This window comes from Sitophilus oryzae, unplaced genomic scaffold (assembly GCF_002938485.1).
Source record: "Sitophilus oryzae breed Bouriz unplaced genomic scaffold, Soryzae_2.0 scaffold_966_pilon_pilon, whole genome shotgun sequence".
NCBI lineage: Eukaryota > Metazoa > Arthropoda > Insecta > Coleoptera > Curculionidae > Sitophilus > Sitophilus oryzae.
Window position 1 is genome coordinate 696,563 of NW_022147601.1, and position 26,104 is coordinate 722,666.

General features: G+C 31.5%; 1 protein-coding gene across 1 annotated transcript in view; it reads right to left on the reverse strand.

Moving 5' to 3' along the window:
- Positions 1-5,305: 5,305 nt before the first annotated feature.
- The window catches only part of LOC115891120, a 31,106-nt gene continuing 10,307 nt past the window's right edge, over positions 5,306-26,104 (reverse strand). The window contains exon 4 of the mRNA XM_030911509.1: positions 5,306-5,892. Coding sequence (XP_030767369.1) covers positions 5,836-5,892 — 57 coding nt within the window. The 3' untranslated portion in view covers positions 5,306-5,835. The remainder of the gene's footprint in view (positions 5,893-26,104) is intronic.

Below are 26,104 nucleotides of genomic sequence, written 5' to 3' on the forward strand. Positions count from 1 at the left end.
CTCTTTGTAAAAAATCGCTACGAGCAACCATTCTCAAGATATTTATTTAGAATTAGTGATGGGCAAAACTGTTATTTTTGCGGTGGTTATATACAAATACGCTATGTTTACAAATTGCGATATAAAAAAATCCAAAATGCCGCCACTCACCGGGCACGTCATTGTTGCAACTTGCAACTGCGTTGATACGCCTGGCGGTGACCGCCTCATACTCTTTTAGATATTTAGCAATAAAATTAAGAAACCTGTTATTTTTAACCTGTTATTTTAAGCTGTTTTTTATAAATAACTATAACAGTTTCAACCATAGACTTAAAATAAAATATAGACTACACTATTTACATCTCAACGCGGACAAACAACCTTTTTTGTACACATGTTTACTTCTGGGTACACTCGACCGAGCCTTCATCATCCAGCGTATGTTGTCACGTCTTTAATATTATCAATATTTTTTTTCTTGTTATACACATATATTGAGATATTAATACTACAGTTTAATAAAGTAGGTTTTAATATTCCATAGATGTATTAAATAGTCCTTATACTACTAAATTATAAGTCGAATACTGTTTAATAAGGATAAGTTCTTTACAATATGACAACACCGATTAGAGGGAGCCTATTCATTCATTTATTACCTTGTAGTACGTGTCGCACGTGTGCGGTAAGGCTTTGTTGCCGCTATCTCCCCGGCTGTATTAACGCATTTTCTTAGCTTGTAGTCCTTAAGTATTTATTTTATTGACTTTTTCTGTTCAAGAACTATAAAATATGGTTCGCCAGTGCCAAATTTGCAAGAAATTTGACTTAAATAATCCATTTAAGTCTTGAAACGACTTTTGACCGGTAGGCAACTCTCAATTTACCCATTGGAAGTCAGTGGCGTTGTTGTAGAAAGGCGCTTATTTAGATAATATTTTAGTAAAATGTAAAATCTGAATTTTTTCTCTTACCCATTACATTATTTACTTACTTACATTGTAACAATATCATAATTATAACCCTGTTAATAATTAATAATGTTTTTATTAAAAATATATTCCGGTTTATTCTAAAATTATCTTCAGAATCTAAAATAACATACAAGAATTTTAAAATGATATTACATTATGAAACAATATTTTTTAATATACCGGGTCGTCTCAAAAAAGGCTCACCCCCTATAACTTTTTTATTTTTTCAGATAAAAAATAACAGATTTGTATGTTAGTAGGTATATGACATAAATTAGGATTTATTGACGTATTCAATTGATTTTGGTCTCTTCCTGTTTCACCGAAATTATTACATCTTTTGATTTTTAAAGGCACCCTCGGTATATTGTTACTTTATTCGATAAAAAATAATACTCTGTAAACAAATCCTATTTTAAATTTCAATCCAGGGTGCCATGGTGTTGTTAAACACACAAGTTTTAATCAAGGAGCCTTGGAAAAATAGTTTTGATCGTCTAATGGGTTTCGTGTCTTGTCTAGGCCGGTTAAAAGATGTACAAATCGTATTTTTAATCATACATATGTCAATTTTTTCAAATGGAACAAGGGAACAAGGGACTCATTAGCATATTTGGAAAAAGCATTTTTTTATGAATATATTGATACCACACACTTGGTATTTCGAGTCAAATTGTCGTTATGAACCGCGTGTTACAATTACAATTAAACCATATGCAAAAATGTCAAAAGTTGACATATGATATATGTCATTCTATTCAGAGTGTCATTTTCCATCGAATAAAGTAGAAATATACCAAGGGTGCCCTTTAAAAATTAAAAGTTATAGTCATTTCCGGTGAAACAGGAAGTGACCAAAAACAATTGAATGCGTCAATCAATCCTAATTTATGTTATATACTAACATACTAAATCTTGTTTTTTTTATTTGAAAATATAAAAAAATTATGGGGATGAGCCACTTTTGGGACGCACCCGGTATAATGAAGACAGTACCGAGTTAAATAAATGTAGTTTTCATTTTATCCACTTTCTATCACCTTCCTTGCTTTAATGGAACAGGTTTATGTTTTCTCTAATTTACATAATAAGACATCACTTAACCAGAAATAAAATTACAACAATCATATTTTTTTTTTCTCCCTGTCGCCGATTCTATTATATCTGTGGAATAGATCCTGTTTTGATTAATATTAGGGGTTGTAAATGTTTGACTAAAATTAATAATTTATTATTAATTTCAAAAATTACGTAATTTCGATTATAAAATTTCTTCTATGACGTGTATTTTAATATTTTTATCCTTTTTGGACTCTAAGACGTTTTTTCTAAACTTTTATTTAAAAAACCTGTCCTAAAACTTAATAAAATATAAAAAAGCTTAAATACGATATATTTTTAATTTAATTATAGCTTCATTAAAATAAAAAAATTACCCGGCTATGAGACGGAGAGTTCAGGTGTACTTGAGAAACGAAAGACAGTGTTGTGTTTCTCGGCAGAGTCGTCAGGGAACGACCGTTACGACAGAGACAACCTATCTATCGCTCGTGTCGCACTCGTTATTAACCTAAAACAATAACAAAACATTGTCTGACCGCATGTTCCAGCTATTTATGAATGAGATGCTCAGTCTATATTTTATTTTAAGTCTATGGTTTCAACTGTTATCTAAAAATAACAGTTTTGCCCATCACTAATTTAAACTACCCATCTTATGATCAACACTATGATAGAGGTATTAAGCAAATGTAAGTGTGTTAAAACAAATCAAAAAACGTTCTGTGTTTTACTTATATCTGTGTGTATGTTTAAAGTGCCTAAGTTTATCAACTGGACACCCTTTAGGCGCAGAGTGCAATAGATCGAATTTAGGTGAAGTTAGCCTGTAATTTTGCCTTTTGTTGCTTTAGGTAAACTGAAACCCGCCGTTTTAAACTTCATAAGTGGAAGGTTCTCGTAAACTAAAGCTTATTATAAAAATAGTATCGTAATCACTAAATATCTCTAAACAATCTCGTAAAATTACATCATTTTGAAAAAACCAAACCAAACCAAAGCTGCTGTAATTAATCCAATAAAATTGTCATTTGAAAATAAAAAAATTACGGGCAAGGTGATTTTTTCTGAGTTTGTCAGCGACTGTCTTCTGAGTGTAAAATTAACAAAATCGGAAATTTTCCCCTTGCGGTTTTTGAGCAATGGGGCTGGTTTTTTTAAAACTGTACTACAACAAAATAATTAGACGCAAATTGTACAGAAGAACATTCTCTATAAGTTCGCCTAATGATTTTTTTTATAAGTTTATTATTTCCGGCATTTATTGATTTGGAGAAAGCGTACGACTCTATTCCCCGCAGCAAGATATGGGAAGTCTTGAATATCTTAGAAGTAGATAAACCTTTGCTTAATATAATAAAAGAGCTATATAAAGAAAATGAATCGTACGTTAAGATAGGACACAGGCTATCTAATCCAATTAACACCACAAAAGGGTTGCGACAAGAATGCAGCTTATCTCCTCTGATCTTCAACGCTTACGTCGAATTAGCCCTTAGGGAATGGAAGACGAAATATCAAGGTATGGGAATACCCATTGGGGACAACACACTATTTACCCTGAGCTTTGCAGACGATCAGGTCGTGATTGCGCAGGACTCATACGATCTAGAGTTCATGACTAAGAGGCTTTATCAAGTATACAACAAATGGGGACTTCAGGTTAGTCTAAAGAAGACCGAATACTTAGCTGTCAATTCCAACACTTGTTTTGAAGTCTTCATTAATGATAACGTCCAGATTCAACAAGTAGACAAATTTAAATACCTGGGTGCTACTATCAACAACGAGGGTTTGGGCAAAGAAGAAATACAAACCCGAAGTTACTGGATGTCTTAACAGCCTCTGGTGGGACCGAAACTTATCTGCAACAACTAAAAAGAGACTTGGAAGAACATTGGTGGAGTCAGTTTTTTGCTCTGGTTCAGAGCTATGGACTCTGAGTGCAGACGCGAAGCGCAAAATCCAAGTTGTTGAAATGGACTACCTTAGAAGAAGTGCAGGTATATCTAGGATGGAAAAAAAGACAAACATCGAGGTCAGGCGTATCATGAATGCATCGGAGGAGACAGTACTGGACCGAATCGAAAAATCCAGCTTAAAATGGTTTGGACATGTTCTGCGTATGCCGGAGAACAGGTGGCCAAAAAGAGTTTTTCAATGGGCTCCCCAGGGCAGAAGAAAAGAGAGGTAGACCTAGAAAATCCTGGAACGGAACGGTTACGGAAGCAATGGAAGCTCGTAACCTAGAAGCTGATGACGCTCTAAATCGAGATGTGTGGCGTAGGGTAACGGGAAGGCAGCAATAGGCTGTACTTGGAAATGAGTATTAAATACTTAAACCAAATCCCGTTTATATATATTATTTCCGGACTTAGCGGGCGTTTCATGAGCCCTTTGGGCTGGTTTTCAAAAAGTTTGTTTTACAGCAAATTGACCCGTATGAAAGTTGTTCATGATAAATGGACAAGCAACTTTTCCTCATGATTTTTTTTGTAGCTTCATTATTTTTGGAGATAGCGTCCAGTTCATAAATTGGGGTAGTTTCGTAGTCTTCTTTTGTGTGATGGACCTGGCGTTGGCTCCACAGATTTATTGTTGGTTTCTTTTGTTGCTTTGTATGAAGTAAACTCAAAATATAGTTCATAAGGCAAAGGTATGTGTACTCTTATTTTGAACGAGTTTCCTGGGGCGAATTTGCTGAAAAAAGAGTAACATTGAAAACTACCCTAATTTGTTCAAATAATCAAGCTACAAAAAAAGTCATGAGAAAAAGTTGCTTGTCCTTGTCAGTTGTTTGTTTTGTCCTTGTTCCTTGTCAATTTACTGTAAAACAAACTATTTGAAAATCACCCCAAAGGGCTCATGAAACGGCCCCTGAGTCCGGAAATAATAAACTTATAAAAAAAATTCATTACGCGAACTTATAGAGAATGTTCTAATTATTTTGTTGTAAGTACAGTTTAAAAAAAAACACCCCTATTGCGCAAAAACCGCAAGGGAAAAATTTCCGATTTTGTTAATTTTATACTCAGAAGACAGTCGCTGACAAACTCTGAAAAAATCAGCTTGCCCGTAATTTTTTTATTTTCACTCTCTATACGGCGATACAATTTTACTGGATTAAATATATCCATAATATTTCTTGTATATCTTATAGATTTCCAGTGTAGGTAAAAATGAATGATCTACACACTAACTAAACGTTATGTGTAGGTTATTCTATAAGTGAAGGCAAAAAAAGATGTAAAATTGATTGATTCTTTTTTAAATCAAATAAAACACATGGGAAGCGTTAAACATGCATTTATTCAGTTTGTATACAGGGTGATAGAGAATAGATAATATAATTATTATTAATATTAGCAAAATGCGATGCTCTAGATATTTTTTTAACATTATATTATTCTTTGTATGTTTCTTATAACACCTTATAGATTGCAAAGAATACTGAAGGAATGAGATACAGCATTTGTTAGTATATTTATATATTTATTCTATTTATTCAAGAACTAATTAAAAAAAAGAAATAATATACTAGAGAGAAATAACATATTATTATTTGATATAATTAATTTTAAATAGATTTGAATTTAATTTTAAATAGCATGTTACTTCTCAAACTAAGAGACCTTTTTTTGGAGTTTTTTTTTCTGAAATATTATACATAAATAATAAAAATATGTCGTTAAATTAATATGACAAATGTGAAAATTGATTTTTTTTATATTATTAGCGCTAAAACAATTGCAGAAAAACACAAATAAATTAATAGGAAGAATATATTAATGCTGGATTGACATTTTCTCGGTTAAGTTTCTCATCTTCTTAGGGGAAGCCAGTCTTGTAGGGCTGCGCCATCTTGATTATTCCGGTACTAGAAAAAGAAATATTATATAAATACATTAAAAAAAAAAATTATATATGGTTAGGTTAACACCCATATCGATAATAAATGTATCGATATTTTATCTATTTACTATCGATAAAATAATTGTCGATATCTCCTCACCTCCCTAGTAGTTTACCTCTAATTGAAATTTAGTCGCAAATTTCAGGCAGAACGATTTTTAAAAGGCAATTTTTATATTTAGACGGGACATTTTTAATCTTTTAACGAACCAGAGATTATTGCGGAAGTTTCTAGACTTTCATTAAAAGAAATAACGAAGGAAAAATATTTAAATAAGAGGTATAATAAAGTAGAAGTAGCAACTTATTATTAATATAGTTTTATCTTTATTAAATACTTTAACCAGACCGAGATACGATTTTTAAAATACTGAAGACTCGTACAAGATCTAGAAATGAAATAAAATAAAAAAATAGAATTAAATCACGTTCTAAATTCAGGTATAGGTACAAACATGGAATTTAAATTTTGCGCTGGGGATTCAGGTGGCAGCTCGGCTGTAAAAAATATTAAGTTGTAATATTTATTTATTATTTCCTGACATTGTCATTTAGTTTCGTATTACGAGTTTTTGGTTTAAATAAAGAGTGTTGTGATACCTTAAGCTGAAAAATGTTGACTAGCAGACATTGCAGTCGAACATTGTTCTTTTTAGAACCTCTTTTAGTGCAAAGTGGGTACAAAATAGCTTAATAGCCGTAAAAAACTCATCACAACTTTATTAGAATATTTTGGACGGGAATGGACTTCCTCAGAAGATCGGCATAAGAAGAATAACAAAGAAAGAGATAACCATTGCAGAAGAAATCCAAAAAAAAAAAATTAATCTTAAAAAAAAGAAATTCTTTGTAATCTAGGGCCCCTCTATGTTTTCTTATTTCCCTGAGCGTGGTTTTGGCAACGATGTAAGCGTGCAAACGTCAAGCTTTCAATTTCTCGTTCGACTGTTAAATTAGATTTAATTTTATTGCCATTCCGACAGGTTTTGTGTAGTGTTTTATTTAGTTCTCCCATGACCAATTATTAAACAATTAACTATAAAAAGATGGAATTTGTTTATTTATATTCACTTTTTTCATAATTAGCTTGTAAAAAGCTGAACTTGATCTATTTATACCGTATAGAATGTTATAATTTAAATCAATTTTTCTTGGAAATTAGTATTTTTTTCATAACTCTCCTGGGACACTATTAATTAATTAATTAACTTTTGTGTTTCTGACGCTAACAACTCTCTCTGTCTGTCGCGTTCTGATGCTAGCCTAGACTCATGACGCTCAGGTGTTTCTGACGCTAACAACTCTCTTTGTCTCTCTCGTTGTGATGCCAGCCTAGACTCATGACGCTCAGGTGTTTCTGCCGCTAACAACTCTCTCTATCTATCACGTTGTGATGCTAGCCTGGACTCATGACGCTCAGGTGTTTCTGACTCTACCAGCTGCCTTTGTCTCTCACGTTGTGCTATTAACCTGGCATCATGTTGCTCAGGTGTTTCTGTTACTAACCGTTCTCTTCGTTTCTGTAGTCGACTATAGGTTTCATTTTCACTTTCTTTTGCACGTTTCGTTCTATACTTTTCTTTCGCCCTTTCGAGCCTTCTTTTTCGTTGTGTAGCAGTTTCGTTTTTATTTTTGATTGTTTTTTATTTATTGTTTCCATGTTGTTCCCACGAGTAATGGACATTTTAACGGTCGATCCCCCCAGAGGTCCAGTAGAGGGGCAAGGCTATAATATACAACAAGAGGCGCCCAATCTTGAGGGGAAACGCTTGCGACATTACATTTTTAGCCACCCTAATGCCATACAGTCCTCAGCACATTTTAACCTATTACCTTAACTTGGGTGGTAAAGCTACCGCTAACTACGTAGATACATCTAATCACCTATTTTTTTTATCTGTCCTTCTAACGTCACACAATCTTGGACACAACTGTTCTGGACACGACTGCTCATGCCCTCACCTAATACGCCATTTTGTAACGACGTCCATCTTGGATTTTAAATTTTGTCATAATCACAGTATTCTACTAGTGTAGCCCTTTCATTTGATACCCATATTGAGGGGGTTGCGGAAAAATATGAAATCCGCCATTTTGTACCGGCGGCCATCTTAGATTTACAATGTTGTTGATATTACTATATTGTATTGTCATCGGAACTAAAGGTGTGTACCAAATTTCAGATCAATCTGACAACAGGAAGGTACTTAAATTTCAATTTCTAATTTTGACCCAAATAAACAAACAAATAAATAAATACCGTACGGGTCGAGCTAAATAAAACCGTTTAAAAAAACTAACTAATATTGAATAAATAAAAAGAAAGTTATAGATACTCATAAGACTTTTTTGTCGCGCTCATTTAAAATCTTTATTCGCGTCTGGCAAGTATTAAATCCCACTGAATTCGTCTGGCAATTAACACATATTTTTTTAATATCATCTAATAAACACGCTGTAAAAATTTTAGAATGCCTAAAGTATGTTTTCCAGGTATAATAATTAAACATATTTGGAATGGACGGGTTACACTTTAAACCCGAAAAAAAAGTCTGGCATACTTATTTCTAGGTTAAATAGATGCTAAAATTTAAGAATAAACAAATTTCAAGTTGCCTAAAGAATGTTTTTTGGATTTATTTTTTTTGCAAATGTTATGGGTTGCGCAGTAGAGAAATACCCCCAAACCACCTGAATCCCCAGCGGGAAATATAAATTCCAGTTAGTCAGCCCGGCGCCGAATATGTCCATAGTTGGCAACAACGTATTTAAAAATCGCGTCCTCGATTAAGTAGTTAAAAGTTTAATTGGTATGGAATATAATTCCTTTGATACATACATTTCCAGAACTTTTTTTATAGTCTGTGAAACGAATAACTTTGAATTTGACAGTTCCCGCGGGCTTTTCTAGTGTTAATTTTATTAGGTTAGCAACTTGCGGCCATGCTGACGCAATGCCGTCTCTAATAGAACAGCCTAGCAACGAGATTTATGACGTCACACTAGTTAGATACTACAAATTAATAACTATGTTGTAGAATACATGGAAAACATAATTATTCCTCGATTTGTTTGTTTGTATTTTAAAAATGATATAGTTTACATGAAATATATATATAATATACAGTTAATAAATACAATATATATACCTATTTATATTAATAAATACTTTGGCAGATAAACTATGAACCATACAAATGCAGCAAATCTTTTACAATATGACTGAAATCGTACTCCATAGTCAATGTAGATAGTTTTTGTGTTAAGAATAATAATTTAAAAAAATATGTGGTCATCTTTTGACAAGTTTATAGATATTGAATGTTTTTTTGTTAAATTAGATCGATTTTCGAACCCCAAAATTTAAAATATATTTTACATTTTACCCATTATCTTATGTACCACCTATTCATTATTTGTATATTGTAAAACATTTGCTGCATTTGTATGGTTCATGTTTATTAGCCAAAGTATTTATTACAATAAATAGGTATATATTATATTGTATTTATTAACTGTATATTATGTATATTTCATGTAAACTATATCATTTTTAAAATACAAACCAAAAATACGAGGAATAATTATATTTTCCATGTATTCTACAACATATTTATTAATCCGTGGTATCTAACTAGCGTGACGTCATAAATCTCGCTCCGAGGCTGTCCTATTAGAGACGGCATTGGTCTGATATTTAGAAATGTCAAAAGTTGATGACATTTTACTTTTGACAGTTATGACATTTCGTGTTAATTTTTGCAAGAGGAGGAAGAACTGTCACTTGTTTTATTAATTTCCTTTTCTATTTCACAAAAGTAAAAAGAGTTACCTATCTGACTCGTTCAGGCACTCAATTTAAAGAATATCAGTAACTTTTTTGATAGAGGGATTTTATATTTGCCATGTTGGTAAAAAATAACGGTCAAAATTCAAAGTTATTCATTTTATAGACTATACTAACAATTTTTTTGTTAGTTTGCAGGTTAAATTTTTCTAGTTTTTAAACAAACTTGTGTCAAACATATTTACACAAAGCCACACATAGTAAGAAATATATATTAAAGAAAAATCCAATCTGAGGGATTGTTAGCCTTAGCCAACGACTGGGAGTTTCCTTCATAAAACAAATAGCACTGTTTGACTTTCTTTGATTGAATTTGTATGAAAAATCCACTGGGAATCGTAACTTAACCTAGTTTTGTCCGCTTTGTTTAAAAACTAGCCACTCTTAATCAGTGGCGCATCCAGAGAGTGAGTCTGGGAGGAGTAATATATTTAAATTAAATTTTCGCTCAAAGGTATTATGACTATGGAAAAAAATAATTTAGATTGTTCTGGATTTCTATCTTGATTGATATTATTAATTTATCTTGTGACAATTTTCATTTATACCAGATTTTCTTATTTATAAATTTCTTTCTGGGAGGGGTAATTACCCCCATTACCCCTCCCGTATATGCGCCCCTGCTGTTAATACCTTACTATCCAGAAAAAAAAAACTTAGACTTTATGGACATAATACAGTATGATCGAAAAAAAACGGTGTCCAATTGGTTTGGAAATGACGATCGATGACATTTTCCATATAAATCTATACTAATACATACAGTGGTGGCCAAAAGTATGGAAACTTTTTTAATTTGTCATTTATGCTAAGAAATTAAAATATGAAATAAAACGACTTATATAATCGTGACCTACAAATAATTTCCTACAAAACCTAATACATTTAAATAAAAAATTACAGCTATCAAAAAATATATAAAAAATTATGAATATTTTCTTGGTCAAAAGTATGGAAACTTAAGAAGAATGTTTATTAAAATTCAAGATAATATAAAAATTACTAATATTTAGTGGAATATCCCTTTGAATTAATTACTTCTCTACATCTTCGTGGCATCGAATCGATCAATCTCGTACAATTTTTACTGGAAGTGGCCGCCCATTCAGTTTTTAGCACTTCTCATAATTCATTTTTATTTGAAATAGAATGGCTTCGAATTTTGCTATCTAAATGGTCCCATAAATTTTCTATGGGGTTAAGATCCGGAGTCTGTGAGGGCCAATCCATTAGTGGAACATTATGTTCATTTAACCAATTTTGAACAAACCGAGATTTGTGCTTGGGATCATTGTCTTGCTGGAACAACCATCTGAGTGGCATTTCTTCATCAGCATGAGGCAGCATATTATTCTCCAATATGTCTTTGTAGAAAAAACGGTCCATTATCCCATCAATTTTAACAAGAGGACCAACCCCTGAGCGAGAAAAACACCCCCATACCATTATACTCCCAACCCCATGTTTTACTGTGGGCATCTGGTACTTATGGCTGTACCGTGTACCTTTTGGTCTTCGGACATAACGTCTCCCGTCACTACCAAACAGTTGAAACTTGCTTTCGTCGCTAAACAGTACAGTATTCCATTTCTGATAAGACCAGGTGAGATGATCTTGAGCAAATTTAAAGCGGGCCATCCTATTTTTCTTTGATATTAGTGGTTTCTTCACCGCAACTCTTCCAAAAAGTCCCATGTCATCCAACCTTCTTCTCACCGTGCTTGGAGACACCGATATTCCCCTTTCACCCATTTCTCGAGAAATGTCTGTGGATGTTTTTCATGGATCTCCCATTGATATTATCTTCATTACTTTCATTGTCCTGTTGCACAACTTTCTTGGTCTTCCTGACTTAAAAGCTGTTGAATCGTTCCCTGTTTTATTAAATTTACGAATTATTTTCGAAACGGTGCCTTTAAAAATGTTTAAATTTTTACTTATTTGAATTTGTTTATAACCGCTCTTGTATAATTCAACTATTTTATTTTTTAAATCCGTAGAGAAATATGGGCATGATGTTTATATTTATCTGAAGCAAATCCTACCGTTTATCAGCTTAAACTAAATAATTTTAATGTATTTATTTATGGTTTCCATACTTTTGGCCACAAGAAATCTATTGTTCTTCTACAAAAACTGCTAAACAGATTTTTTTCGCTGTGTAATTTTTGGAATACTTTTATTTGCTGATAAGCTGTTCATTTATATTCTTGAGAGTTTAAGCAATATTTATAGCAATATTTTTTGTGATATTTTAAAAAGTAAAAAGTTTCCATACTTTTGGCCACCACTGTATATAAAATCCTTAAGTGACTGACATACTGATTAATCACGATCCTGCTCAAACCTCTCAAACCACTCAACGTAAGAAACTCAATTTTGGCATACAGGTTGATTCTAGGGTGAAGAGGTTCGATAAGAAGGGATTTTTCGAAATTCTAGTTCTAAAAGGGTGAAACCACCCCTCAAATATTACAATATTTTTTATTTAAAAAACGGCCAAGTTTCCGAAAAAACGCTTAAACACGTATATTTTATTTTTTTTACACATTTTAAGATTTTTTAAAAATGTATACAGGGTGTTTCGAAAAATCTGGTCATTGATTAATCACGATCCTACTTAAAGCGCTTGACGTAAAACGCTGATTTTTGGAAAACAGATTGACTTTAGGGTGTAGAGGTTCGATAAGAAGGGATTTTTCGAAACTCGAATTCTAAGGGGGTGAAACTATCCCTCAAATATTAAAATATATTTTATTTAAAAACCGGTGAGTGTTTTGAAAAAACTCTTAAACACGTATATTTTATTTTGTTGTTTTACATATTTTAAGATTTTTTTATAAATTTATACAGGGTGTTTCATAAAATATGACCATTGAGTAATTACGATTCTGCTTAAACTGCTTGACGTTTAAAGCTGATTTTTGGCAAACGGATTGACTGTGGGGTGTAGAGGTTCGATAAGGAGGGGTTTCTCGAATCTCAAATTCCAAGAGGGTGAAAACGCCCCTCAAATATTACAATATTTGTTATTTAAAAAACGGTTAGTCTTTCGGAAAAAGACTTGGGCAAGCATAATTTATTTGTTTTTTTTTACATATTTTGAAATTTTTTAAAAAATTATATAGGGTGTTCTAAAAAATTGGGTAAATTCTTAACCACGATTCTGCGTAATAATAAGCGTAAAAAGCTTATTTTTGGCAAACGGATTTTTCGAAAGTCAAATTCCAACGAGATGAAACTACCCCTCAAATATTACCAAGTTATATAATAATATCGCCATATTGTTTTTTCTCATGCTGACATAAATGTGAGAAAATTTTATCCAGTTTGTATGTTAATGGAAATTCTTGCTTTGCTTTTTCATCACTATTACAATTTTTGGGACCTAATGACAGAGCTAATGAACATCATGAACATAACCTAATAAAAAGTTTTTGTAAACAAACTTATGCCTAAAAAACACTAAAAAGGCATTTAGACATTCATCTACATTTTACAGAAAGAGGTCGAGGCTTTTGCAAAATAATAATAGTAGTAGTGATGTCTTGCCTCCACTCATAAATGCTTTATATCCGGAAGAGATGCTGCATTACACTGGTGCATCTTAATTTCATTTTTTAGCTTAGGAAACCAGCAGACCCCATCCTCCTCCCACATGTGAGGTTAGGCTTAAAAAAGTGGCTGCCCATTTTTTTTAAGGAGAAAACAAAAACTAAAATATAGTTGCACAAATCCACAAATCACTGATAAACAAAGTGAGGTTACGTGGCGTACGTTGGAATTATATACGTCATAATACGATTGCCGGTCTTCCGGTTTGATGACTTCGGTCGTGTGAGACGACTAATGTTGGAGACCCGGTCGGAATTGGTATATTGGTAGTTCATATTAAGTCGGACTCAGAAATCCGCCATTCTTAACACGTATCCGATTGTCAGCCATTTTAAAATCGTTTTTTGTTTTTAAAATTTATATTAACATTTCGATTTCTAGTAGAATAATATCGATAAGGTTGAGTTTGGGGGGAACCACAGTACAGTTTTATGATTAAACCAGCTAGAAAATAAAAAAAAAATTGTGAGTTACTTTTTTATAGATATTTTTATTTCATAAATCTACCTAATTTTGAAAGCGCTCGTTGTTTTCCGGAGTATTTTAATCAAATATATCAAGAAAGTGACTTCCGTTGACAAAACTGATGTCTGGATTAATGATTCAGAATTACTATAATACGAAATTAGATAGGCACTTATAGTTATATTCGAGGAGTGATTATGAATCCATTTGTAATTAGGTAGTTTGGTTAGGTTTTTATGTATTCTTGGTAGCGAATATGAAACCAAAAATAACGAAGTGCTTAGCGACGAATTTTAAGTGACTAAAATCCAACGTAATATGACGTTGGTAATTGGTAGAATTACATTCCCTATTAGGTCAGATACCGACGTCGAGGCGACCCGAATCTGTATTCCCCATTTAGGTGCAAGTAAGGGTCGTCAGGCGGTCGAACCGACGTTGGTACCCGACGTCGAGTTTATTGAACGCGACGTATACCCGACGTTAGATAACGTCCAAATACTACTTGGGGATATTCTCTCGATGTTTTTCGTAAAAAATTAGACGACGCGTCCCATCAATAAAAATTCGACAAATTTGCAACTAGCCAATAAAATGAGTGGGCGGAGCGATTTGCGGTGACGTACTCGTCAAGTCGACGTTTAAAATATATTGCTGTTTATTTAAATATTTTTTGTCCGCATTCCTTTCATAGATACAGATCCAGCAGACGTACTTTATTTGTCATTGTAAATTACTGTATGTCATGTAGGCTATAACTTGTTCACCAAAACGATCAAAATTTAGTGAAAGTAAAACCGGCAAGCATTAGATATGCTTGACTTAACGCCGACATTGTAATTGCCGTGTTTATACAGAGGAATATTTCAAATTTCGATGTTTAATAACACCAAATCCGGTACTATAGAAATGGTGAGAACGCAATTTTAAAATTTGTTAAATGGAAAAATTGTTCATTTTTTAATTCTCCATCTAATAAAAAATAATGTACACGGTATTCCATGTAAAAAAGGAAGTAAGATTATTTTATATATTTGGTATCAATTAAACTTTTAGTTACATAATCGAGGGCGCGATTTTTAAATTCATTGTTGCCAACCATCGATATACAGGGTGTCATTGAAATGGTGTAAAAATCCCCAAAGTACACAGTTATTTTTAATATTTTTTTTTTAAAAATGCTGAAAATATATTTTTTTCTTTTATTTATTTATATCTCTGAAATTATGAAAATAAATTTAATAATATCTTTGGACTATATAAAGTGATTAGTTAAAAGAAATCATCCCGATCCACTAACACTTTTTTGAGCTGCCCTGTAGAAGTTAAACAATTTTCCTGTAATATATCCTAGTTTTACTGCATACTTTAGGCACAAATTACCTATACCAGATGCGAAAGAAAGCGACTGCATCGGAAACCGTTCGGCAAACCCGACACGCCTATTGAGTGGTGTAAATACACCAGTCGTTTAGTCCGGAAACCCATGCTGTGTCGTATTCGCTTGCTGGAGTGACATAGTGCGTGGTTATATGTTTCTTTTAAAACGCGTGTGGGATTTTTTGTTGAACTTTTGAACTGTTATTTCTAAGTTTTGGTAATTTGTATATTTTATTTAAAATGGGATACAAATGTGTTTATTTATATGGGAAAAAATTTAAAGATATATTTATAGTATAAAAAATTAATTTATTTAACAAAATTTACTTAACAATGTGACAAAATTGTTTACCTTTTCTATTAGTTCCTATCGGACTTTTTCGACTATATAAATCTTTATTTGTAAACTTTAATACGTCAAATATTTTCAATCTAATAAATCATTTAATGATATAAATAAGAGGAAATTTCTCATATGGGTGGTCAAATTCTATAGTTTTCATTATATCAAACAGCCTCTGAGAAATGTTTTCAACTCAAAATGCCTTTAATTATGTTTGACAACATAATTAAAAAGGGTCTTCAAATACATCAATGTGATATTTGTCTAAAATTTGCAAAAGAATCCGAATCTCTCGATAACTCGAAATTATTTACCCATTTAAAAGGCTTTGATCATAAAAGTGGAAAAATTTGTTCATTTTATTTACAGGCTGGAAAAATTATTTATATTAAATTTTGATGAGTTTTGCACTGAAGAAAACATTCAGCGGCTGTTTGATATAATGAAAACTATAGAATTTGACCAACCATGTGAGAAATTTCCTCTTATTTACATCATTAAATTATTTATTAGATTGAAAATATTTTATGCATTAAAGTTTACAAATAAAGATTTATATAGTCGAAAAAAGTCCGATAGAACCAATAGAAAAGTAACTATTTTGTCACATCTTTAATTAAATTTTGTTAAATAAATTAATTTTTTACACTATAAATATCTTTTTTTTCCTAATCTCCTACGAACTGATATAATATGACGAGTAATCTATTAAATTACTGTGAGATTATATGCCTCGAAAACATATTGGTGCAGATTATTTTCACCCAAACTATACATTGATGCGGATTGTCTATGAACTTTTTCTGAAGGTCACAGAAACCTGAACGCGGAATTCGGTGTTCTTTCGCATCTGTTATAGTTAATTTGTGCTTTAGGTTTGCACTTATACAAAATTTCCAAGTTTTTTTATTCTAGGAGTTACTTACTATTGTCCAAACCTGTATAATTATTATAACTATTTAGTAGTCTTAAATAAGTGCATATATTTTAGGGGTAGTATATCTCGACCCCAGAGATTATGATTTTTTTTGCGGAATTTTTTCAAAAAATCTTTGGAAATAGTTTTTAGTTAAAAAACATAATTTCTTGATAATATGGCAACATAGGTAGTAGGTCAAATTTACAAGAAAGAAAACCTAGAAAAGGTCCAGTGGTTCTCAAACTTTTAGCAACATATATTTTTTTTGGAAATTTTCAAACTAAAATATCTTGGTTATTTTGGACTTATTTGAAAAACGGTAAAGAGAAAATTTGGTTCTTTTATCGAGATCTACCAGCCCTGAAAATATTTGCACTTATTTAAGACTCACCCTGTATATTAAATTTTCAAGATTTTATCCCCACACTTTGATGAATCCTATTCCGTCGAAATTGTAAAAAGCTAGAGATATAAAAACATCTATAAATTTTGAACGAACTAGACAATTCTGTACAAAAATCAGTACGAAACAAACTAAATAAAGAAATTTAAAGCGAGCAAATAAATCGTAACGTTTAAACCAAACTTGAAGGTGGAGAAAAGCAATTAAAAAGTTTTTAACAACGAATAATTATGTAAATCAGGTGGTAGGGTTGTTATTGTTGTTATGCGAGACAATTCCAAGAGACGGGAGCAAAAAGAAACCCTTCAAGATCGCCCGAAAGGGTGAAACAATTTGTGAGAAGCCCGTCTGCGACCGTCAGATAAGAACAGGCTTAGACAAATTAGCGGGAAATTTGAATCTAATCTGTGCGAGCCGGATTTTTGACAAACTAAACAAGATATAATCAAGAAGTTGTTTAAAATATACGGCTCTAATTAATTGTTTCAGAAACAAATGAGACGTACTTACTTGTAATTTATTTTTGTTTCTTTTCGATCTAATTTTATTATTAATTTCAGATTAAAGGGTCGTCTACACATAATTTTTTGCCTGTTAGATATGTATGTCAGGTAAAAAACTCAAGATACTGCATTTCTCAAAGTAACACGGATCAAAATATAGTTTTATCAATTATTATAGCTAGCGATGGGAACTATCGAATGAATTATACTATCGAATGGTTACTGAATGAATGATTTCAATTATCGAATGGTTTTATTCGAATAAAATCATTCATTCATTTGTATACTAAAGTATATGTGACAACCTCGCCGTGCGACTAAATGGTTATCGTTGAGCCACGACTATCGAATGCTTTTGATAAATGAAAAATGAAATTTAGTATTCGTTTGATTTTTGTGTGCGTCAGTGCATTATTAGTTCTTCCAAATTTTTATAACTTCACCTTATAAATACTGTGCTATTTTTGCGTTTATTAAAATATTTAAAATACTAAAATAGTAGTTTTTTTAATTGACGATTGTGTGCGTGTGCAGGTGTCAAAAATTTTCCGAAAATTTGTGTGATTTTCCGTAGCCCGATCTTTCAATTATTTTATTTTATATGGTATATATGGTCTATTTTTTAATGGGAAATTTTGAGAAGTAGCAATTTTTAAGAGAGATGAGATGAACTTGAAGTTTTACACGTGCCAATTTACCAATTTAAAAAAAAAGTTAACGATGTTTGTATTTTGTTTATGCTAATTCTCTTACATGTAGTTTTTTGCGAAGAAATATTTCATTTATTTTTTAAAGTAAATGCCAGTAAAAGTAAATATTATTTTTAAATAATAATATAAAGTACCTAATATAAATAATTTTGATTTCTAATTTTTCATTTATATTTTCCTTCCATTACACTGCATGCTTAGAAAATTAATAAATGTTTATATTTCATGATTTTAAAGTTTGTTGTTAATATAACAAATTAGCTCTGTAATTATTATTATTTAATAAACCAACGATGCCAAAAAATTTAGACTATATTATTTTTAAATAAAAAAATATAGAAATTTAAATATGATCTAATATAAATAATTTTGACATCTTATTTGTTGTTTATATTTTGCTACTACGTAAAAAAATGTTTATATTAAATTATTTTAAATTTTGTTGTTAATAGGTATAACAAATTATTACTGTTATTATTTTTATTAAACCAGTCTTTGTTTAAAAATATTAAAAATCATTTTCCTACATCCAAAATATTTTATTATCTAACCTAACCTAACAACAGAATATTAATAAAAAAAATGCAAAATATATAGACATACTATCCCTAACTAACTAAAGCCAAACAATAATATTCTTTGCTAATATCAACTAATACCAATATATGGTAACAGCGCCCTTCATAATGTATTTTCTGTATAAATACTAGCACCTCAATAAAAAAAATAATGTGTCCTTATCTTTATATGACTCCGCAAAAAATCAAAGATGCCGGCTTCTTTCTAGCATTGCCACCGACCGCTGTCGGGTTTCTCGGAAAGAAACCTACGTCGCCGGGCGACAACTAAAATCCAGTTAATATTTTATTATAATCGATCCTGACGAATAAATGAATTTCATAAATGAATGAATTTTATAAATGAATGGTTTTTGCTGCCGAATTACTAGAATACAATATTTCAAGACAGATGACGCATCTATTCGATAATTTTTATTCGAATAGTTTTCAACGAATGTTTTTTTACTAGCTATCGAATTATTCGAATGAATTGCAACTATCGAATGTTTCGATAGTATTCATTCGATAGTTCCCACTACTAATTATAGCACTGTGTTAGGCGAAGTTAAAAAATAAAACCTGGAATTTTGCTACAAAATTGGATATACCGGGTGAGTCTCAAAAGTGGCTCACCTCTATAACTTTTTTATTTTTTCAGATAAAAAAATCAGATTTGCTATGTTAGTATATCACATAAATTAGAATTGATTGCTGTATTCAATACGTAAGTATTCAAGACACCCTCTGGATTTTTTTTTACTTTATTCGGTAGAAAATGACATTCTGTATCAATTTTTGACATTTTCGCATATGGTTTATTTGAAATTGTAACATCCGGTTCATAACGACAATTTGACTCGAAATACCAAGTATGTGATACCAAATTATTCGTAAAAAATGCTTTTTCCAAATATGTTAATGAGCCACCCTCGTTCCATTTGAAAAAATTGAATTATGATTAAAAATACTTATTTTTTAAACGAAAATGTAGACAAATTGACATATGATATGTCATTCTATTCAGAGTGTCTTTTTCTATGGAATAAAGTAAAAATATACCTAGAGTGCCATTTAAAAATCAAAAGTTGTAGTCATTTCCGGTGAAACAGGAAGAGACCAGAAACAATTGAATACGTCAATCAATCCTAATTTATGTCATACACTAACATACCAAATCTCGTTTTTTTATCTAAAAAAAATAAAAAAGTTATAGCGGTGAGCCACTTTTGAGACGTACCCGGTATATTTTGTGCGTATTTACACAAATGCAATTTGTAAACACATTTTAGTGGTGAAAATCTGTTGAACTAGAATTTTATTCATGCAGCATAGTCAATCTACTTAAATCTGATATTGACTAATCATATTCCCAAAAAACTTCCATAATGGTACAAAAGTTTTCAATTTTGCTACGCGAGCAGGAAGTTTCTGTTAAAGAAGATTTAATATTTTGTACAATAAAACTTGAAAAAACTCATTTGACCTTCCTGGTATAAGTAGCATAAATATAAGAATGTCCACTATAGGGATCTCATAAACCAGAAGAGATGTGTAGAGTCGTAACCACCGTAATAACAAGGCCGCACAGCTGTGACGTAAACATCTCGTGACGTCACCAACTGGAGGCCTAACTCTATTTAGTAGATATATTTCGAAGTTTTAAAATGTCTTTTTCCGAGTTTTTAAAAATATTATAGTATATAAAAATAGTTTTAATAGAATACGGAAAAAATCATACCAGTCAATAAATGTTTATCTCTCACTTTTTGTCAATCAAATTTAATAAAGGAATATTTTAAGTTCACAATAGTGTACAACATGAGAAAAAAACAATAAAAAATATATATTTTTATAGTATATATTATGTACTTTATCGATATTTTACGCCCCCTACTCAGGGGTAACCACCACTGGTATTGCCGCAGTTGACAGTCGTCGATTTATCGGTAGGTGTGTCGACGTGGTAATTACGAGGCATGTTTTTTAAGTAAGTACCGTTTTGGAATTAAAAAAAAACGTGCAAAGATATCGCGATAATTTTATTTCTACATGAAAGCCTGTATCTTAATCTACTTTTCTACATAATTTCCGTGAATATTGAGGCACTTGTCATAACGTGGCACCAGTTTTTCAATACCCTCCTCATAAAATTCTGCCGCCTGACTGGTTAACCACTGTATCACAACTGTTTGGACTTCGTTATCGTCTTGAAGACGCTGACCGCCCAGGTGTTATTTCAAGTGCAGGAATAAATGGTAGTCACTGGGCGCCAGATCAGGGCTGTATGGAGGATGATCTAGAGTTTCCCAATTAAAAGATTTGATGAGATCTTTGGTCCGATTAGCCACATGTGGACGGGCATTGTCATGCAGCAAAACAATACCCTTACTCAACTTGCCACATCTTTTGTTTTGGATTGCACGGCGCAGATTGTTCAATGTCTCACAATAAGATGCTGCATTGATTGTCTCATTGCGAGGCAAAAACTCCACTAGCAATACTCCTTTTCTGTCCCAAAAAACTGTGCACATGATTTTCCGGGCAGAAATTGTTTGCTTAAACTTCACTCTTTTGGGTGATGATGAATGTCGCCATTCCATGGACTGTTGTTTCGATTCTGGTGTGACGTAGGCCACCCATGTTTCGTCACCAGTAACAATTTTGCCTAAAAAATCTTCACCTTCATTGTAGTACTGCTCAAGGAAAGTCAATGCACTGCCTAAACGTTGGGTTTTGTGCAAATCCGTCAACATTTTCGGAACCCAACGTGAACACAATTTCCGGTAATTCAAGTTCTCGGTCACAATGCGATACAAAACACTACGAGACATTGAGGAAAGTAGTCGCACAATGATGAAATTGTAAAGCGTCTGTTTTCTTTCACCTCTTTGTCCACTTTCTGCACCGAATCTTCATTAACGACCGAAGGACGCCCACTCCGTTCTTCATCATGCACATTTGTGCGGCCATCTTTAAATGCTCTCACCCATTTCCTTACCATTCCATCACTCATAATGTTTTGTCCGTAAACTTCACAGATCTCACGATGAATATCGATCGGTTTTACGCCTTTAACACTAAGAAATCGTATGACAGCCCGTACTTCACAATCGGTGGGGCTCACGATTGTCGGAGGCATCTTAAACACTCAATAAACAACGTATACAATGAAGAATCAGACTGTTCTGGCGTGTGTGCATAGACAAGAGATGTAGGTAACCAGCGCGCATGCGCGGAACGCCGACCGTAGCGCGGCGGCGGCGGAATCGCAAAACGGTACTTACTTAAAAAACATGCCTCGTATAATCGATAATAGAAGGGTGAACAAAGTTCTATTCAGAAAAAGTAGCTGGGGTCAGTACAGTATTTGTGTTCGACATTTATATGAAGGCGAAAAGAATCTTAGGATTCAGTCATTAATGTCCCTAAAATCTACTTGTTTTGGTTCTATAAAAATCGATGCTTTTTATGATTTTATGATGACAATACCACAAATTAGCTATAACAGATGCGAAAGAACACCGAATTCCGCGTTCAGGTTTCTGTGACCTTCAGAAAGAGTTCATAGACAATCCGCATCAATGTATAGTTTGGGTTATTATTTGTTTGGGTGAAAATAATCTGCATCAATATGTTATCGAGGCATATAATCTCACAGTAATTTAATAGATTACTCGTCATATTATATCAGTTCGTAGGAGATTAGGAAAAAAAAGATATTTATAGTATAAAAAATTAATTTATTTAACAAAATTTAATTAAAGTTTTGACAAAATTGTTACTTTTCTATTGCCTCTATCGGACTTTTTTCGACTATATAAATCTTTATTTGTAAACTTTAATGCATAAAATATTTTCAATCTAATAAATAATTTAATGATGTAAATAAGAGGAAATTTCTCACATGGTTGGTCAAATTCTATAGTTTCCATTATATCAAACAGCCTCTGAATGTTTTCTTCAGTGCAAAACTCATCAAAATTTAATATAAATAATTTTTCCAGCCTGTAAATAAAATGAACAAATTTTTCCACTTTCATGATCAAAGGCTTTTAAATGGGTAAATAATTTCGAGTTATCCAGAGATTCGGATTCTTTTGCAAATTTTAGACAAATGTCACATTGATGTATTTGAAGGCCCTTTTTAATGATGTAGTCAAACATAATTAAAGGCATTTTGAGTTGAAAACATTTCTCAGAGGCTGTTTGATATATGAAAACTATAAAATTTGACCACCCATGTGAGAAATTTCCTCTTATTTACATCATTAAATGATTTATTAAATTGAAAATATTTGATGTATTAAAGTTTACAAATAAAGATTTATATAGTCGAAAAAAGTCCGATAGAACCAATAGAAAGGTAACTATTTTGTCACATTTTTAATTAAATTTTGTTAAATAAATTAATTTTTTATACTATAAATATCTTATTTTTCCTTATAAATAAACACATTTGTATCCCATTTTAAATAAGATATACAAATTACCAAAACTTAGAAATAACAGTTCAAAAGTTCAACAAAAATCCAACACGCGTTTTTAAAAAGAAACATATAACCACGCACTAAACGACTGGTGTATTTACACCACTCAATAAGCGTGTCGGGTTTGCCGAACGGTTTCCGATGCAGTCGCTTTCTTTCGCATCTGTTATAGGTAATTTGTGACAATACCTTGTCTAAAGAAATACCACGCGAAACAAATACCATATGGAATCAGATTGGTTTAACATCGACATTACTATTTCTGAACAAGATATCGAAAGTGTGTAGGAAGAAAGGCCTGTTATTGCTTATTTAGAAGGATATTGCTGTTATATTGACAACACTGATATTGAACAAAATTCACTTATAAAAAACCTTACTAAATGCAGTTTTGGGTTTCCAAAAGATGAAATAAGTAATATAGTTTTATTTGAATATATAATTTTTAACAAAGTTTTGCAAAGCCACGAGGAGTTTCCCAAAATTCATAATAAAAAAATATTTTTATCAAAAATATCTTTGGATTACATTAGAAGTAATAACACCATTATTAAAATTTCCGCAAAGTGCTATTTATAATGCTGAGTTGTTGTAAAAATTGTTATAAATTCTATTAGAAATACACGTCTGAAAAACTACTGTTGTAAAAACATGATAGACTTGGAAAAGGAAATAAAAAAAACTTAGACAAACTTACAGCATAAATAAATACAATGACGATGGATATTGTGAGACGGGATATCAATTTGAAGTTTTTTAAATTTAATGTTTAATTGTTATTTATTACAAATTCGGTGCAATTAAAGTTTATGTCCATTATATACGTACAAAATGCAATCAAAGTTTAGGCCTCCAGTTGATGACGTCACGAATAAGCTGTCCGGCCTTGTTTTTGCGGTGGTTACGGTAAAAATAAAATTTTTGTTATTCGAAAATTATGAACATATCTCAGTAATGCAGAAACTGGTCCATTTCATATAAAATTTTACTTAAATCAAAGAAAAACACAATCTAAAATATAAAAATGCATAACCCTGCTGAAGGATATTATATAAAGTTAGTTAAAAACTGAGAAATTCCATTGTAGGTGTCAAAAAGTCTTTGATAATGCTGCTAGACCCACTTAAAAGCCATTAGTTAGTCCTTCAAGTTTCCATCAAGTAGGCAGGACATACGCTTTTTGAATATTCAATTCGGCGTTATTCTCCTTTTTTGTTTTTCTTTTTTTCTGTATTATGTCGCTTTTCAGCGAGAGTTTTCAAGGGAAGTTCTTATTAAAATTGTTGCGCTTTCTTTTAGCGAAACTTGGACTTACAATTAAAAGAATTAAAAATAACTGTTGTAGGATGTAAGAATTCTTGGTAATACTAATATAGAATGTTGATTTCTTGTTGTCTTTTTCTTTCAAAATTCTTTAATTATGCAGATAAATAATAATATAGAATATTAAATTGTGATAAAAAATAATTAGGCAATTAGGTCAATTGACACTTGTACATCACTTTAGTTTTTGTTAAATTCATTTTAAGACCCATTTTATTTCTGGTGAGCCATAATTTAGATTTTTTGATGGTAGATATTTAATTTTTTCTCCGAAAAAATATTTGTTTCGCTATAGATTTCGGTAGACCTTGATTTGATATGGTCGTAACCATGAATTTACAGTGAAAGTACTTATTATACCTAGTTTTCTTTTTTCTTTTGTCTTTTCACTTTTTTAGACCACCCGTAACTTCAGCTTAATTGGATCATCGATGACCTTTAAGCATAAACTACATACAACCCAGTCATTTGGTTTGGTTCGTCTCAGGTAATTGTGGGTGTCCCACTTCTATACTATTGACAATTGTTTCAAAAAGATTAAATGTCATCGATAGAGAAAATGCCGCCACCTATAAACATGCCAAGAAAATAATAGTATATTGTTTTATTAGGAGTAAAAATGATACTTTTTTTGACGAGACTGTACGTTTGACATTTAAGTCATTTTTACTCCGAATAGAACATGCTGTTTTTTTTTCAAACGCCACAAATAATTTTTAAATAATTTCAAACGTTCTAAATAATATAAAAATATTTAAATATCATACCTTGTATGTAATTATTATACAGGGTTGTTCACTACATACGACACGGAGTATTGTAGCTAAACGATGAGATTTTTACAAATTTTAAGTTTTGGGTTCGTTGAAGGACTATTAGAGCTACAATTTAAAAATATTTTTACAAGATACAGAGTGTCCCAAATAAATAAAAAATATTAAAGTTGTATTTTTTTAAATGGAACACCCTGTATATTATTACATTTTTAGTTTCTACGATTAAAATAAAGGTAAATTTGATTAAGGTTTATTATACTTAAACCTTACCGTTTTTGAAATATTTTCAATTTTGTGAAATTACAGTAAAAATTTTAAGGCTTCATTTCTCCAAGGGTATCAATGTTTTTAATACTAAATATTTACTGAAGTTTATTTATTGATCATTTATTGTGTTGCAATAATAAAAATAATACTACCTTATACAGAGTGTCTAAAAATTTATTTTAAATAATTATTAGCTTCAAACGGCAATAACTTCTTTAATTTAAATGGAATGCCCTGTATATTTTAGGAGAATCAGATGCACAATTAAATTGTCTATCAAATTGTATTATACCATTTTTTACCTATCCCTTCAAGTTTTCGTAGAAAATGCATTTTCTTATAATTTAGACCTCATTTATCAATATATCCATGGAATATTGACATTTTAGATTGTTTTTAAAGCAACAAATGTACAAAATGTACAGGCTAGTAATATTATCGTTTTCAGCAAGACGATAATATTACTAGCCCATTTGTATGCAAAAAGAAAACTATTTAAATCTTTATAAAAGAGTATACCTACCATTAATTAAATATAACACCATTATTTCCGCCCATATACTAGTTAATCACATACTT